This window comes from Rhinoraja longicauda, chromosome 42 (assembly GCF_053455715.1).
Source record: "Rhinoraja longicauda isolate Sanriku21f chromosome 42, sRhiLon1.1, whole genome shotgun sequence".
In the NCBI taxonomy this organism is placed as follows: Eukaryota; Metazoa; Chordata; class Chondrichthyes; order Rajiformes; family Arhynchobatidae; genus Rhinoraja; species Rhinoraja longicauda.
The window spans coordinates 287,513-302,545 of NC_135994.1; the positions used below are offsets into that span (position 1 = coordinate 287,513).

At 45.9% G+C, this 15,033-nt stretch overlaps 1 protein-coding gene across 4 annotated transcripts in view; it reads left to right on the plus strand.

The window, feature by feature from the left end:
- The window catches only part of LOC144612026 (signal transducer and activator of transcription 1-like), a 55,962-nt gene that overhangs the window by 33,143 nt on the left and 7,786 nt on the right, over window positions 1-15,033 (plus strand). For all 4 annotated transcript variants that reach the window (XR_013549607.1, XM_078431486.1, XM_078431487.1 and 1 more), the window contains 11 exons: window positions 1,580-1,642; window positions 3,653-3,673; window positions 6,688-6,781; window positions 6,899-6,946; window positions 8,407-8,490; window positions 9,064-9,162; window positions 9,735-9,870; window positions 10,931-10,983; window positions 11,943-12,037; window positions 12,583-12,722; window positions 13,402-13,590. Coding sequence is in view for 3 of the 4 variants with exons in the window: in XM_078431486.1 (XP_078287612.1) it covers window positions 1,580-1,642; window positions 3,653-3,673; window positions 6,688-6,781; window positions 6,899-6,946; window positions 8,407-8,490; window positions 9,064-9,162; window positions 9,735-9,870; window positions 10,931-10,983; window positions 11,943-12,037; window positions 12,583-12,722; window positions 13,402-13,590 (1,022 nt within the window). In the remaining variant the exon portion in view is untranslated. The remainder of the gene's footprint in view (window positions 1-1,579; window positions 1,643-3,652; window positions 3,674-6,687; window positions 6,782-6,898; window positions 6,947-8,406; window positions 8,491-9,063; window positions 9,163-9,734; window positions 9,871-10,930; window positions 10,984-11,942; window positions 12,038-12,582; window positions 12,723-13,401; window positions 13,591-15,033) is intronic.

The window sequence follows — 15,033 nt, forward strand, 5'->3', positions numbered from 1 at the left end:
ATAAGAAAATAACTGCAGATACTGGTACAAATCGAAGGTATTTATTCACAAAATGCTGGAGTAACTCAGCAGGTCAGGCAGCGTCTCGGGAGAGAAGGAATGGGTGACGTTTCAGGTCGAGACCCAAGGGTCTCGACCCGAAACGTCACCCATTCCTTCTCTCCCGAGATGCTGCCTGACCTGCTGAGTTACTCCAGCATTTTGTGAATGAAGAATAATGGTCAGTGCAAGCCCGATTAGAGATAATGCGAATGTCTCCAATGAGATAGGTGGGAGGTCTGGACCATTGTCTGGTTGGTGATGGGATAGTTCAGTTGCCTGATAACAGCTGGGATGAAACTATCCCCTGAATCTGGAGGTGTGCATTTTATTTGCTGGCTCCCGGGAGGTGCCCGTGGGTGAATGTGTGTGTGTTATGAGCATTGTTTTTAAATTACTACTGTTGGTGAGGAGGTGTTGTACCTCTTGCATGTGGCCCTGTCCATTTGAGTACATTTATTTTCACTGGTGGGAAACTTGTTGCCATGGTAGGTGCAGATTAAAATGTGTGGTAATATCTAGCTGTCTGGAAGGGGGAAGGCTGAATATTCAAGCTTATGCAACCTCTTGATATTCAGATGGGTTTTTACGCTCGTTAGAGTCATTGTGTTGTGTGGTACGGATGGCCTTTTGCCCACCACATCCAGGTTGACCATTGGGTATCTTGCTGTACCAATGCCCCACACTAGCACTTGTGTCTGCGGCCCTTGTTACTTAAGAATTATAGTTGTACAGCACAGAAATGGACCCTTCTGCCCATCATGTCCATGCCTGCTTTTTTTGCCCCTCTACACTAATCCCATTTGTCCGGAGGCAGAAAGGAAAGCTCTTCAGCGGGTAGTCCATAGAGCTCAGAGGACCATCGGAACACAGCTACCAGCCTTGGAGGGCATCTACAACACACGATGCCTCAGGAAAGCCACCAGCATCCACAAAGACTCTTCACACCCCTGCAACAGTCTGTTCGAACTCCTTCCATCGGGCAGACGATACAAGGCCTTCTACGCCTGCACCTCCAGACTCAGGAACAGCTTCATCCCCAGGGCCATAGCTGCTATGAACCGGTTCTGCTGAGCCGGATGGTCACATCGCACAGTGAACCGGCACAGATCTACTTGCACTTTATTCTGTCTTAAAACTGTTACAATTTGTTTCGTGTGGTTGTTGTTGTTTAAATTAATTAAATTATTGCATCATACGGGAGGCGCATTCCCAATCTCGTTGTACCCCTGTACAATGACAATAAAGATGTATTGTATTAGAACATATTCTATGCCTTGCCTGTTTCAGGGCCTGCCAATTTGTGATGGTGCATGCAAGTAACCCCTTGTATCTTTGTAATTCGGCGAACAGGTGGGGAAAGTGTTCACCAACCACTTCCCCATTTCCTACCGCCCCCACCCACCCTCACCACCAGTGGGATTATTTCTGGCCCTTTAACAAACTGACAAAACATTGGCAGGCCAAGGTTGATGAATTTCTCTTGAAATATTGATTCTTGCAGGTCCCACTTTTTAATATTCTATTTTCTCTCTTTCAGTCTGTTGGTGAAAGTGCCGGAGGTGGCAAATAATCTCATGAAAGTGAAAGCTTGCATCGATAAGTAAGTGATTATCGACAAAACTTGTAAAAACAGATTCCATTCTTAAGCCTGCTTCTACCCTTTATCATTAAAGGATTCTGCTTTTCTGTGCTATTTTAAATGATTTGCTTTTTATGCTTCTGCAAAGAAAAATCCTTCCTCCTTTCCCGTGGGATTGGGATCGATGTGATGCAAAGCTCCTGGGAGTTGGCATGGTGCCACTAGAACGTTTGAATCTGAAGAAAAGTGAATAGGTTTGGGTTTATAGCCCCCTGAGAGTGGGAGTACTCTGCTGATAGACAAGGAAGCTCGGCTTCACTTCCTCCCTGTGATCAAAATAATAGAAAATAATAATAATAATAGTGGGCGGCACGGTAGCGCAGCGGTAGAGTTGCTGCTTTACAGCGAATGCAGCGCCGGAGACTCAGGTTCGATCCTGACTACGGGTGCTGCACTGTAAGGAGTTTGTACGTTCTCCCCGTGACCTGCGTGGGTTTTCTCCGAGATCTTCGGTTTCCTCCCACACTCCAAAGACGTACAGGTATGTAGGTTATTTGGCTGGGTAAATGTAAAAATTGTCCCTAGTGGGTGTAGGATAGTGTTAATGTACGGGGATCGCTGGGCGGCACGGACTTGGAGGGCCGAAAAGGCCTGTTTCCGGCTGTATATATATGATATGATATGATATGATATGATATAGGTGCAGGAGTAGGTCATTCGGCCCTTCGAGCCAGCACCGCCATTCAATGTGATCATGGCTGATCATTCTTAATCAGTACCCCGTTCCTGCCTTCTCCCCATACCCCCTGACTCCGCTATCCTTAAGAGCTCTATCTAGCTCTCTCTTGAATGCATTCAGAGAATTGGCCTCCACTGCCTTCTGAGGCAGAGAATTCCACAGATTCACAACTCTCTGACTGAAAAAGTTTTTCCTCATCTCAGTTCTAAAGGGCCTACCCCTTATTCTTAAACGGTGGCCCCTTGTTCTGGACTCCCCCAACATTGGGAACATGTTTCCTGCCTCTAACGTGTCCAACCCCTTAATAATTTTATATGTTTCGATAAGATCTCCTCTCATCCTTCTAAATTCCAGTGTATACAAGCCTAGTCGCTCCAGTCTTTCAACATATGACAGTCCCGCCATTCCAGGAATTAACCTAGTAAACCTACGCTGCACGCCCTCAATAACAAGAATATCCTTCCTCAAATTTGGAGACCAAAACTGCACACAGTACTCCAGGTGCGGTCTCACTAGAGCCCTGTACAACTGCAGAAGGAGTTGTAGAATGTTTCTTGTTTTATTACAGTAAGAAAACTGAAAGATCTGTACACTTAGAGTGATACAGCGTGGAAACAAGCCCTTCGGCCCAACTTGCCCACGCCGGCCAACAAGTCCCGCCTGCCCACATTTGGTCCATATCCCTCCAAACCTGTCCTATCCATGCACCTGTTTATAACTGTTTCTTAAACGTTGTTATAGTCCCAGCCTCAACTACCTCCTCTGGCAGCTCGTTCCATACACCCACCACCCTTTGTGAGAAAAAGGTTCTCCTCAGATTCCTATTAAATCTTTTTCCCTTCACCTTAAATCTATGTCCTCTGGTTCGCAATTCACCTACTCTGGGCAAGATAGACTGCATCTACCCGATCTATTCCTCTCATGATTTTATACACTATAAGATCAGCCCTCTTCCTCCTGCGCTCTAGGGTATAGAGTCCCAGCCTACTCAACTTCTCCCTATAGCTCACACCCTCTAGTCCTGGCAATATCCTCGTTAATCTTCTCTGCAAATCTCTTGCTTTGGTATCCATCTTTGATGACATCGTAATTGCCCTGTTGTTTTTGTTTGCAACACTGAATACATGACGTGATTTAAAGATATTTGCCAGGAACACTTTGAGCTTTAAATACTACTTTGTGATGTCCAGAACCATTGTCTTCTGTAACCTTTGAATGTTATTTTTGTCCAGCTGAGAAGAACTAAGAAAACCTTAAACCATTTGACAATTCTATTTTTTTTTAACTTGCAGGAGTTCACCAAATGGAAAAGGGTAAGGCTTTTAATAGTAATCATTAAAAAAAAATTTAAACTTTATTTGATGATGGATGTAATAAATGATAGACTGGCTGCTCCACTTTGAACCAATCATTTTATTACCATCCTTGATAACTAAATCTGGCCAAGGAGATTGGACAGTCGTCTTTTAAAACAGTGGGGTAATATCTGTCAGCCAACTGCAGAAAAGGGAAGCCACAATAGACAATAGGTGCAGGAGGAGGCCATTCGGCCCTTCGAGCCGAGCACCGCCATTCAATGTGATCATGGCTGATCAATATTCAACCTCTCCTTGGCCAAGTCCGTGGTCCCTGCATGCTTCAAAAGATCCATCATTGTACCGGTGCCAAAGAATGCCTCTCCAGCGTGTTTAAATGACTACCGACCGGTGGCCCTCACCTCGGTTGTCATGAAATGCTTTGAGAGGCTAGTCAAGAAGCACATCTGCGCTCTCCTTCCTCGCAACATGGACCCACTACAGTTCGCATACCGTCCGAACAGGTCCACGGATGATGCGGTCTCCCAGGTTCTACACACCGCTCTCTCTCATCTGGACAGCCAGGGGGGCTATGTGAGGATGCTGTTCATTGACTTTAGTTCAGCATTCAACACAATAGTCCCCAGCAGACTGGTTGAGAAGCTGCTGGAACTGGGGCTTAGCACCCCTCTGTGTGCCTGGGTCCTGGACTTTCTCACCGCCAGGCCCCAAGTGGTCAGGATGGGGGAACACACATCTAGGTCCCTCACCCTGAACATAGGATCCCCCCAGGGTTGCGTCCTTAGCCCCCTACTGTACTCCCTGTACACACATGACTGTGGGGCCAGGTTCAGCTCAAACTCCATCATCAAGTTTGCTGATGACACTGTGGTGGTGGGCCGGATCTCCAACAACGATGAGAAGGCCTACCGGGAGGAGGTGGCTGATCTGGCACTCTGGTGTCAGGACAATAGCCTCCTCTTGAATGTCACTAAAACGAAGGAGCTGATTGTGGACTTCAGAAGGGCTAAACATCCAAGGACGTACACGCCACTGGAGATAAATGGGTCTATTGTGGATAGGGTGAGCAGTTTTAAATACTTGGGAGTCCGCATCGCAGAGGATCTGACGTGGGCAACGCACATTGCCGCACTGGTGGGTAAGGCTAAGCAGCGCCTTTACCACCTTAGACAACTGAGGAAATTCAGAGTGTCTCTGAGGATCCTTCATTGCTTCTACTCTGGGGCTGTAGAGAGCATCCTGTCCGGCAACATTACAGTCTGGTTTGGGAACAGCTCTGCCCAGGACAGGATGGCCCTGCAGAGAGTAGTGCGTTCGGCAGAACGCACCATGGGAACTACACTCGTCCCCCTGCAGGACCTATACATCAGGAGGTGCAGATCCAGAGCAAGCAAGATCATGAGGGACCCCTGCCACCCCAGTAACGGACTGTTCCAGATGCTACGATCAGGCAAACGCCTCCGCTGTCACGCTGTGAAAACGGAGAGGATGAGACGGAGCTTCTTCCCACAGGCCATCAGGACTGTCAACTTTTATAACCCCAGAGACTAAATTTTTGTCGACACTAATAGTAACTTATTAACTTTATTTATATGCTGTAACTGTAATTCTTTTTGTGCACAACCCGCAGGCATTGCCACTTTCATTTCACTGCACATCGTGTATGTGTATGTGACAAATAAATTTGACTTGACTTGACATTCTCAATCAGTACCCCGTTCCTGCCTTCTCCCCATACCCCCTGACTCCGCTATCCTTAAGAGCTCTATCTAACTCTCTCTTGAATGCATTCAGAGAATTGGCCTCCACTGCCTTCTGAGGTAGAGAATTCCACAGACTCACAACTCTCTGACTGAAAATGTGTTTCCTTATCTCCGTTCTAAATGGCCTACCCCTTATTCTTAAACTGTGGCCCCTTGTTCTGGACTCCCCCAACATTGGTAACATGTTTCCTGCCTCTAACGTGTCCAACCCCTTAATAATCTTATACGTTTCAATAAGATCTCCTCTCATCCTTCTAAATTCCAATGTATACAAGCCTAGTCGCTCCAGTCTTTCAACATGACAGTCCCGCCATTCCGGGAATTAACCTAGTAAACCTACGCTGCACGCCTTTAATAGCAAGAATATCATTCCTCAAATTTGGAGTACAAAACTGCACACAGTACTCCAGGTGAGGTCTCACTAGGGCCCTGTACAACTGCAGAAGGACCTCTTTGCTCCTGTACTCAACTCCTCTTGTTATGAAGGCCGACATTCCATTGGCTTTCTTCACTGCCTGCTGTACCTGCATGCTTCCTTTCAGTGACTGATGCACTAGGACACCCAGATCTCGTTGTACGTCCCCTTTTCCTAACTTGACACCATTCAGATAATACTCTGCCTTCCTATTCTTACCACCAAAGTGGATAACCTCACACTTATCCACATTAAACTGCATCTGCCATGCATCCGCCCACTCTCACAACCTGTCCAAGTCACCCTGCAACCTCATAGCATCTTCCTCACAGTTGACACTACCACCCAGCTTTGTATCATCTGCAAATTTGCAAAATTCACAAAAATGATTGTAATAGATTCTGGGTTAGCCACAGATGCCGCATGGAAATTGGCTCATCGGTCACGTCTGTGCCAATTATGAAGCACCCATTTGCACTAATCCCATTTTATTCTCCCCCATATTCTCATCAACTCCCCTCAAATCCTGTCACTTACTTCCACACCGAGGATAACTTTAACTTATCAACCTGCATGTTTTGGAAATGCGGGAGGAAACTGGAGCACCTGGGGGAATCTTGTCCAGTCACAGGGGGACTCCGCCCACGTAGCACCGGAGGTCAAGATGAAACTGGGGTGCCTGACACTGGCAGGCTATGGCTCTACACGCCAGCCACTGTGCCGTATTGAGTTTATGTACCATTTACAGGGCGAGTGACTTTGAATTATAAATATACTTTTTATTTGATAATCTTTGCCATCAAAGTTACTGAAGTCAATACTTTGCTCACCAGGTATCGTAAATTCAACATTCTCGGCACAAACGAGAAGGCAATGAACACGATAGAATCCAAGTTTGGGGGCTTGTCCGTTGATTTCAGACATTTGGTAAGAGCATGGCTATTTTTATGCACCTATTTATGACCTTTGAGTAATTTGTGTGGTGGGTTTCTAGTTAATGAAAATCAGCACGTTTTATCATCATTGTATTTTTCCCAATTGCAGCAACTTAAGGAGCAGAAGTCTATTATTGGAGGCAAAGGAAGCAATGAGGTAATGCAAACACTATTGGAGATTTCTGCCTGTTACTTGTCACTTCGACCCTCGTCAGGTTACTGGGGCGTGAATGGGCTTGTGCAGAGAGTTTAGTTTAGAGATACAGTGCGGAAACGGGCCCTTCGGCCCATTGATTCTGCGCCAACCATCAATTCCCCCGCACACTAACACTATCCTACACGCACTAGGGACAATTTACACTTATACCAAGCCAATTAACCTACAAACCTGTGCGTCTTTGGAGTGGGGGAGGAAACGGAAGATCTAGGAGAAAACCCATGCAGGTCACGGGGGGAACGTACAAACTCTGTACAGACAGCGCCAGTAGTCGGGATGGAACCCGGGTGTCTGTCGCTGTAAGGCAGCAACTCTACCACTGCGCCACCATGCCACTCAAGGGTTTTGACCTGAAACATTGCCCGTCCATGTCCTCCAGAGATGTTGCCCGACCCGCTGAGTTACTCCAGCACTCTGTGAAACGTCACCTATCCATGTTCTCCACAGATGCTGCCTGACCCGCTGAGTTACTCAAGCACTCTGTGAAACGTCACCTATCCATGTTCCCCACAGATGCTGCCTGACCCGCTGAGTTACTCCAGCACTCTGTGAAACGTCACCTATCCATGTTCTCCACAGATGCTGCCTGACCCAGGGCCGTTTTTACAGCATTATGGGCCCCCGGGCAAAGCAGTGTACTGGGGCCCCTACCGTTACTCTCCCCAACCCCCCTTTCCCTACCAGCCCCCCCCCCCTGTCGTGCCGGCGAAAAGCACTTACCGAAAAGCACTTAGCGATGGACTTAGGGTGCTACATTGTTGCGAAAAGCACTTACAGATCGCTGTGAGAAGCACTTAGGGACAGAAAATGTTGCGAAAAAAGCACTTATTGAACCTACATTTTTTTTAAAGTAGTATTTATTTATTGCAAGTCACTTAACATACACAGATCAGCATGGGGCCCCTATGCTCGTGGGACCCCGGGCAAGTGCCCATCAGGCCCATGCGTTAAGACGGCCCTGGCCTGACCCGCTGAGTTACTCAAGCACTCTGTGAAACGTCACCTATCCATGTTCTCCACAGATGCTGCCTGACCCGCTGAGTTACTCCAGCATTCTGTGAAACGTCACCTATCCATGTTCTCCACAGATGCTGCCTGACCCGCTGAGTTACTCCAGCACTCTCAATTTTTTGTAAATCAGCATCTGCAGTTATTTGTGTCTCCACTTTACCTTGTTCTCGATCTGCAATCTTGTTTAAAACATTCTATGTATATCTTTGGGGGAGGGAAAAAAGTGGGTGTGATTCCTATGCAAGTTTTGTAACCAACTTATCGAGTTTTATATTGGTCATGAGCTGCTATTTCTGTGCCTGTCTTAATTATCGTCCTGCTAACGTTGTTGTCTTTCTCCCTCCTTCGCCAACCCCCACCCCTCATCTCCACGTCCGTTCCCTCTGCAGGCTTCCCTTGGTATAACAGAGGAGCTCCATCTAATTAGCTTTGAGACAGAGCTGGTTTACCAAGATCTCAACCTCAAACTTGAGGTAGGTTTTCCACTTAACAGAGCACCTGTTGCCATAGATCCAGTCAGTAAAACGCTGAGCTTATACTTGCTGGAGGAAGGAAGCTTGTGTCGTTGTGTTAAATGAGGGTGGCTAAGTAGTTTAGTTTAGAGACACAGCACAGAAACGGGCCCTTCGGCCCATCGGGTCCACACCGACCAGGGATTCCCCACGCTAACACTATCCTACACACACTAGGGCCAATTTTTGCATTTACCAAGCCAATTTACCTACAAAACCGGTATGTCTTTGGAGCGTGGGAAGAAACTGAAGATCTCGGAGTAAACCAACAAGGAGAACATACAAACTCCGTACAGACAGCACCTGTAGTTGGGATCAAACGCAGGTCTCCGGCATTGCAGTGCTGTAAGGCAGCAACTCTAGCGCTACGCCACCGTGCCGCCCTGGTGATTCTGAAATATTTTGGGACATGAAAGGATATGAAAAGCACTGCCTAAACGCACCCCATTTAGCTTTCATGCATTGCAATATCGATTCAATAGTGGTTTTATGTTCTCCCTATTATTGCATTAAAATCATCCTTGTTTTTGACAGACGAGTACTTTACCTGTTGTTGTCATCTCAAATGCCAGCCAGCTCCTCAGCGGCTGGGCTTCAGTGGTCTGGTACAACTTGCTCTGCAGTGATCTTCAGGTAAGGGCCTTTGGGAAATTTTCTCAGCTTTTGGGGGGGGTGGAGAGTGATTGCAATGACTCTCTTGTCTCCTTCTGCATCTCAGCTGCAGTGGATGCCGATATCTGCTGTGTGCTCTACTGGCTATCCAATTGAACAAGTGTTGATAGTAACTTCAAAGCAGAAATTATGATCACTGGGTGGACGACAGAAAGTGCTGGAGTAACTCAGCAGTCTGAAGAAGGGTCCCAACATCACCTATCCATGTTCTCCAGAGATGCTGCCTGAGCCGCTGAGTTACTCCAGCACTCTGTGAAACGTCACCTATCCATTTTCTCCAGAGGTACTGCCTGATCCGCTGAGTTACTCCAGCACTTTTGTGTATCAACCATCATCTGCATTTCTTTGTTTCATCTCCATATGATGCTAATACTGTACTCGATTATACCGACAAACGTCAATAATGGACACCATTTCCCACCACCCATTGTTATAATGAGGGTTTACTGTTGCAATGCTTGTAATTTTTTTGAATACAACTATTAACTCCATAGGAAGATCTCAGAGTTAAAATTCATCCCTATCTCTCCTAGAATATGATGTTCTTTTCTAACCCTCCCTTGGCACCATGGAGTCAGCTCTCAGAGGCACTGAGCTGGCAGTTTTCTTCAAACACCAAGAGAGAATTGAATGCTGAACAGCTTAACATGTTGGCAGAAAAATTATTTGGTGAGTTGATTACTGCCTTTCTTCGGGTAAGAGGTGTAGGTTGTGGTTACGCTACAGGATCAGTAATCCAAAAGGCTGAATTATTAATAACCCAGTGAGTGAAAGGTCTACAGATCTTACCATGATTATTTAAGGTTTTAAGCAACTCGTGATCAAACAATTGTGACCATTGGATTGTTGTTAAAACACAGTTGCCCAATCTTTAATCGTCTCTGGTCTTGATGATTCCAACACAGTCCTGACTGATCTCCCTAGTTTTCTCCCTTGTAACCTTGAGGTCACCTGAAATGCTGCCAATATCCTAACTTACACCGTGCGCCATTTACTCATCACCCCTGTGCTCACTGGCCTTTGTTTCTTGGTTCAGCAAAGCTCTGACATTAAAATGTTAAAATCTTTTGATAGTCTCGACCCTTCCGCACGCGTGCGTGTGTCTAATCTCCTTTAAACTTTCCCCCTTTTACTTTAAATCTATGGCCTCTAGTATTTATTATTTCCACTTGGGGGAGGGAGGGGGAAGAGATTGCTTTTACCGATCCGATCAATGCATCTCATAATTTTAATACTTCTGTCAGCTTACCCCTCAGCCTTTGATGCTCCTAAGAAAGCGATCCAACCACTCCTTGATTGAGAATGGTCAGCCATGATCACATTGAATGGAGGTGCTGGCTCGAAGGTCCGAATGGCCTCCTCCTGCACCTATTGCCTATTGTAGCTAATACACTCCAATCCAGGCAGTGTCTTCATAAACCTCTTCTACGTCCTCTCCAAAGCCTCCACATCCTCCCTGTATTCAGGGACGAAACAGATCTGCACGCAATAGTCCACAATGCAGCCTCCTCACAGTTTATAAAGCTGCAACCATGGGGGGGAGACAGCAGGACAGAGTGCATCGGCGAGCTGAATGCATGCAAAGTAGACCAATGGGTAGCTTTCAAAAATAAATTCTATTATGAGGTGACACTTTGGCTAAATTGACAAAATGTGTTTCATTCAGCAGTCTCGAGCAAAGTTCCATTTTGATTCCAATTTGGTGTTTTGTTTCTCTTGCATTCTTTAGGGGCTCAGGAAAACTATGCAGACTGTTGCATTACTTGGACAAAGTTTTCAAAGGTAAGATGAACGGATTGTTGGCCTTGATCTATTTTCCTGTCTGAAACAGGTAACCCTCAATTCCTCTCTATTCCAAAAACCTCAGATTTGAATATATTCAATGACTGAATTAGTACAGCTCTTTGGATTAGAGAATTCCAAAGATTAGCTACCCCCAGAGACGAGAAATGTTTCTTCATTTCTGTCCCAATTGGTCGGTCTCTTCCCCTGAGACCTCTCCCTCTAGATCTAGACCTTCCCCACTACGGCTCACGGCTTCTCCCCTGTAGGTTGGTCTTGGGATCTTGTAAGATTATACAACATTATGCGTTGTACACTGATCAGCCAAAACATTATGACCACTGACAGGCAAAGTGAATAACATTGATTATCTTGTTACAATGGCACCTGTCAAGGGGTGGGATATATTAGGCAGCAAGTGAACAGTCAGTTCTTGAAGTTGATGTGTTGGATGCAGGAGAAATGGGCAGGAGTAAAGACCTGAGTGACTTTGACAAGGGCCAAATTGTTTTGGCCAGACGACTGGGTCAGTGCATCTCTGAAACGGCAAGGCTTGTGGGGTGCTCCCGGTCAGCAGTGGTGAGTACCTACCGACAGTGGTCTGAGGAGGGACAAACCACAAACCGGCGACAGGCAGGGTGTTGGGCGCCCGAGGCTCATCGATGCGCGAGGGCAACGAAGGCTATTCCGTCTGATCCGAACCGACAGAAGGTCTACTGTGGCACAAGTCACAGAAAATGTTAATGGTGGTCACAGGAGGAATGTGTCACAATACACAGTGCATCGCTCCCTGCTGCGTATGGGGCTGCACACGGAGGACCAACAGCATATTAGGCAGGTGGTCATAATGTGTTGGCTCATCAGGTCATAATGTTTTGGCTGATCGGTGTATATTTTTACTGTATCAGTCTATGGTTTTATTCTAAGCATTTTTAACGGTTTTTGATGTCTTATCACAGGAGAATTTATCAAACCAGAACTTCTCCTTCTGGCTCTGGTTGCAAGGGATCCTGGACCTTATTAAGAAATACTTCGAGAATATCTGGAATGACGGGTAAAGTGGCCTCCAGTGTGGTGTTCTCATAGCTTTGATATTTAATGATACCCTTTAAAGCATGTGGAGAGATTTATACAGCTGCAGTTGATGGGTTGAAGTGGCCTTATGACTTAACATGAGCTGGGGCCATAATATATCTTGGCCAATTTCGCGAATAGATATTTGCACCTTCTCTTTGTTAAGATAAATCAGACCTATACAAAGTTGAAACATCGGTTTGGCTTGATTGTCCAGGTACTGAGGGAGTTAGATCTCCATAAAAGGTCTTGCCCATGGTGGATAGACACAAAATGGTGGAGTGAGTCAGCAGGGCAGGCAGTATCTCTGGAGAGAAGAAATGGGCAACGTTTCTGGTCGAGACCCTTCTTCAGACTGAGAGTCAGGGGAGATAAGGAAGGGTAAGGTGTGCACAGAGATCATGGTGGTGAGGGGGATGACAAGGAAGGCCAGCTGTTGTCCGAAAAAGCGCAGGTTAACACGTTGGTGACTAAAGAAACAGAGTCTGTTCCAAAGTGGCTGATGTTGGTTTTGCTATCTTCCAGGCACATCATTGGGTTCGTGAGCAAGAAGAGAGAGCGTAAATTGTTAAAACATAAGCTGTCTGGCACGTTCCTGCTTCGCTTCAGTGAGAGCATTAAAGATGGTGGTATTACATTTACATGGGTAGAGCACTTGCCCAATGGTAAGTAATGAAAGGGTAACTTGGGGAGTGTAACAAGGAGAGTTCTTGTCCCTTGATGTAAATGGGGGAGGGCTTGTTCTTCTGAGGTGGTCATGTTATTTTGAATTTATACAGAGTCACTTTAAATGAATTAATATTCCCAAGAACGTGCGGCACGGTGGCGCAGCGGTAGAGTTGCTGCCTCACAGCACCAGAGACCCCGGTTCTATCCCGACTGTTTGTGCTGTCTGAACGGAGTTTGTACATTCTCCCCGTGACCGCGTGGGTTTTCTCCAAGATCTTCGGTTTCTTCCCACACTCCAAAAACGTACAGTTTGTAGGTTCATTGGGTTGGTATAAATGTAAATTGTCCCTAGTGTGTGTAGGACCGTGTTAATTTGCGGGGATCGCTGGTCGGTGTGGAGATGGAGAGGTGGCTTCATTGAAGTATACAAAATTCTTCGTGGTCTTGATGCTGGGAAGGAGGGGGAGGGGAGGTGTTTCTCCCTGGCTGGGGACTACACAGCCAGGGGTCCTGGTCTCAGAATAAAGAGACAGAGTTGAGGAGAGATTGTTTTTTTTAAAAATCAGCCAAATGGCTTGCTCATGCTCCTATTTGTTGTGTTCTTTTATTAAATGATGCGTACGCTTTTGAAACCATTTGTGTTCTGCTTGTTAATAGTGCTGCTTGCTTCTGCAGGGGAATGCAAAATTCGATCTGTGGAACCGTACACCAAGGCACACCTGATTAACATCCCTCTCTCAGAAATTGTTCGATTCTACAAAGTAATGGCAGATGAGAATGTCCCTGAACACCCTCTGCTTTATCTGTACCCAAACATTCCCAAGGATGAGGCATTTGGGAAATATTACTTGGATTCAGATGCAGGTATATTTGTTTGATGAGGAGCAACGATAGTCGTGGTACCGTATGAACCATAACAAAGACCATTTGATTGTCTTAACACATTATTTTTTTAAAAACCTCCCTGGTTTGTTCTTTAAGTCTGTCTGGAGAATATTTTCTCAATACCGATCTTTGGTAGGTATTTCGAGTCTTGGAGTCAAAGAGCATGGATACGGGGTCCTTCAGTTTAATACATCCATGTCGTCCAAGATACCCCATCTAAGCTAATCCCATTTGGCCCATGTTCCTCTAAACCATTCCTATTGATGGAGTCCATTACTGCGATAATGAGGGAGGATATCCCAGAAGGTCTTCAAATGAGGCCATGTGGGTAGAGCTTAGAAACAAAGTTGGGGAGGGAGTGATAACTTTGCCAAGGATGTACTACAGACCTAACAATCATCAGGAGATGGAGGAGCATGTATGTAGACAAATCACAGGTGTAAGAACAATAAGGTTATGATAGGAGGTGATTTCAACTTCTCGAATGTTAACTGAGATTGCCTTCATCTGAAAGACTTGGAGGCGGTGGAATTAAAAAAAAATGTGTGTCAGACAGCTTTTTGAGCCAGTGTATCGTCTAATGAGAGAAGGGGCGGTACTAGACCTAATCTTGAGGAATGTGGGTGGTCAGGTCATTGAGAAGGGTCCAGACTTGAAACGTCACCGATCCATGATCTCTACAGATGCTGCCTGACGCACTGAGTTACTCCAACACTTTTCTTTGCTAAACTGGCATCTCCAGTTCCTTGTTTGTAAAAGTGATTGAAGTGAAGGACTAATAAGGCTCGGACATAGACTACGAATGGTTGGGACTTCTTACAATAGTAAGTTGGAAATACTGGAAGTGGGTGAGAGAGGGTCGGCAGCATCTAAGCATTGGCATTATTTACATCAAATATACAATGTAGTATGTTTAATTTTGAAGACATCTGAAATTTGAACAAACATGCACTTCACTATCATTGCCCCATTGGCTTCACATGGCATAAGGTGAACACATTTAAAAAAAACCTTGCCCAAGGTTCCTTGATATATCTGGGACTGTGGGGAAATAAAACTGAGATGAGGAGAAACTTTTTCAGTCAGAGAGTTGTGAATCTGTGGAATTCTCTACCTCAGAAGGCAGTGGAGACCAATTCTCTGAATGCATTCAAGAGAGAGCTAGATAGAGCTCTTAAGGATAGCGGAGTCAGGGGGTATGGGGAGAAGGCAGGAACGGGGTACTGATTGAGAATGATCAGCCATGATCACATTGAATGGCGGTGCTGGCTCGAAGGGCCGAATGGCCTCCTCCTGCACCTATTGTCTATAATAAGCAGCGGTAGAGTTGCTGCTTTACAGTGAATGCAGCGCCGGAGACTCAGGTTCGATCCTGACTACGGGTGCTGTACTGTAAGGAGTTTGTACGTTCTCCCCGTGACC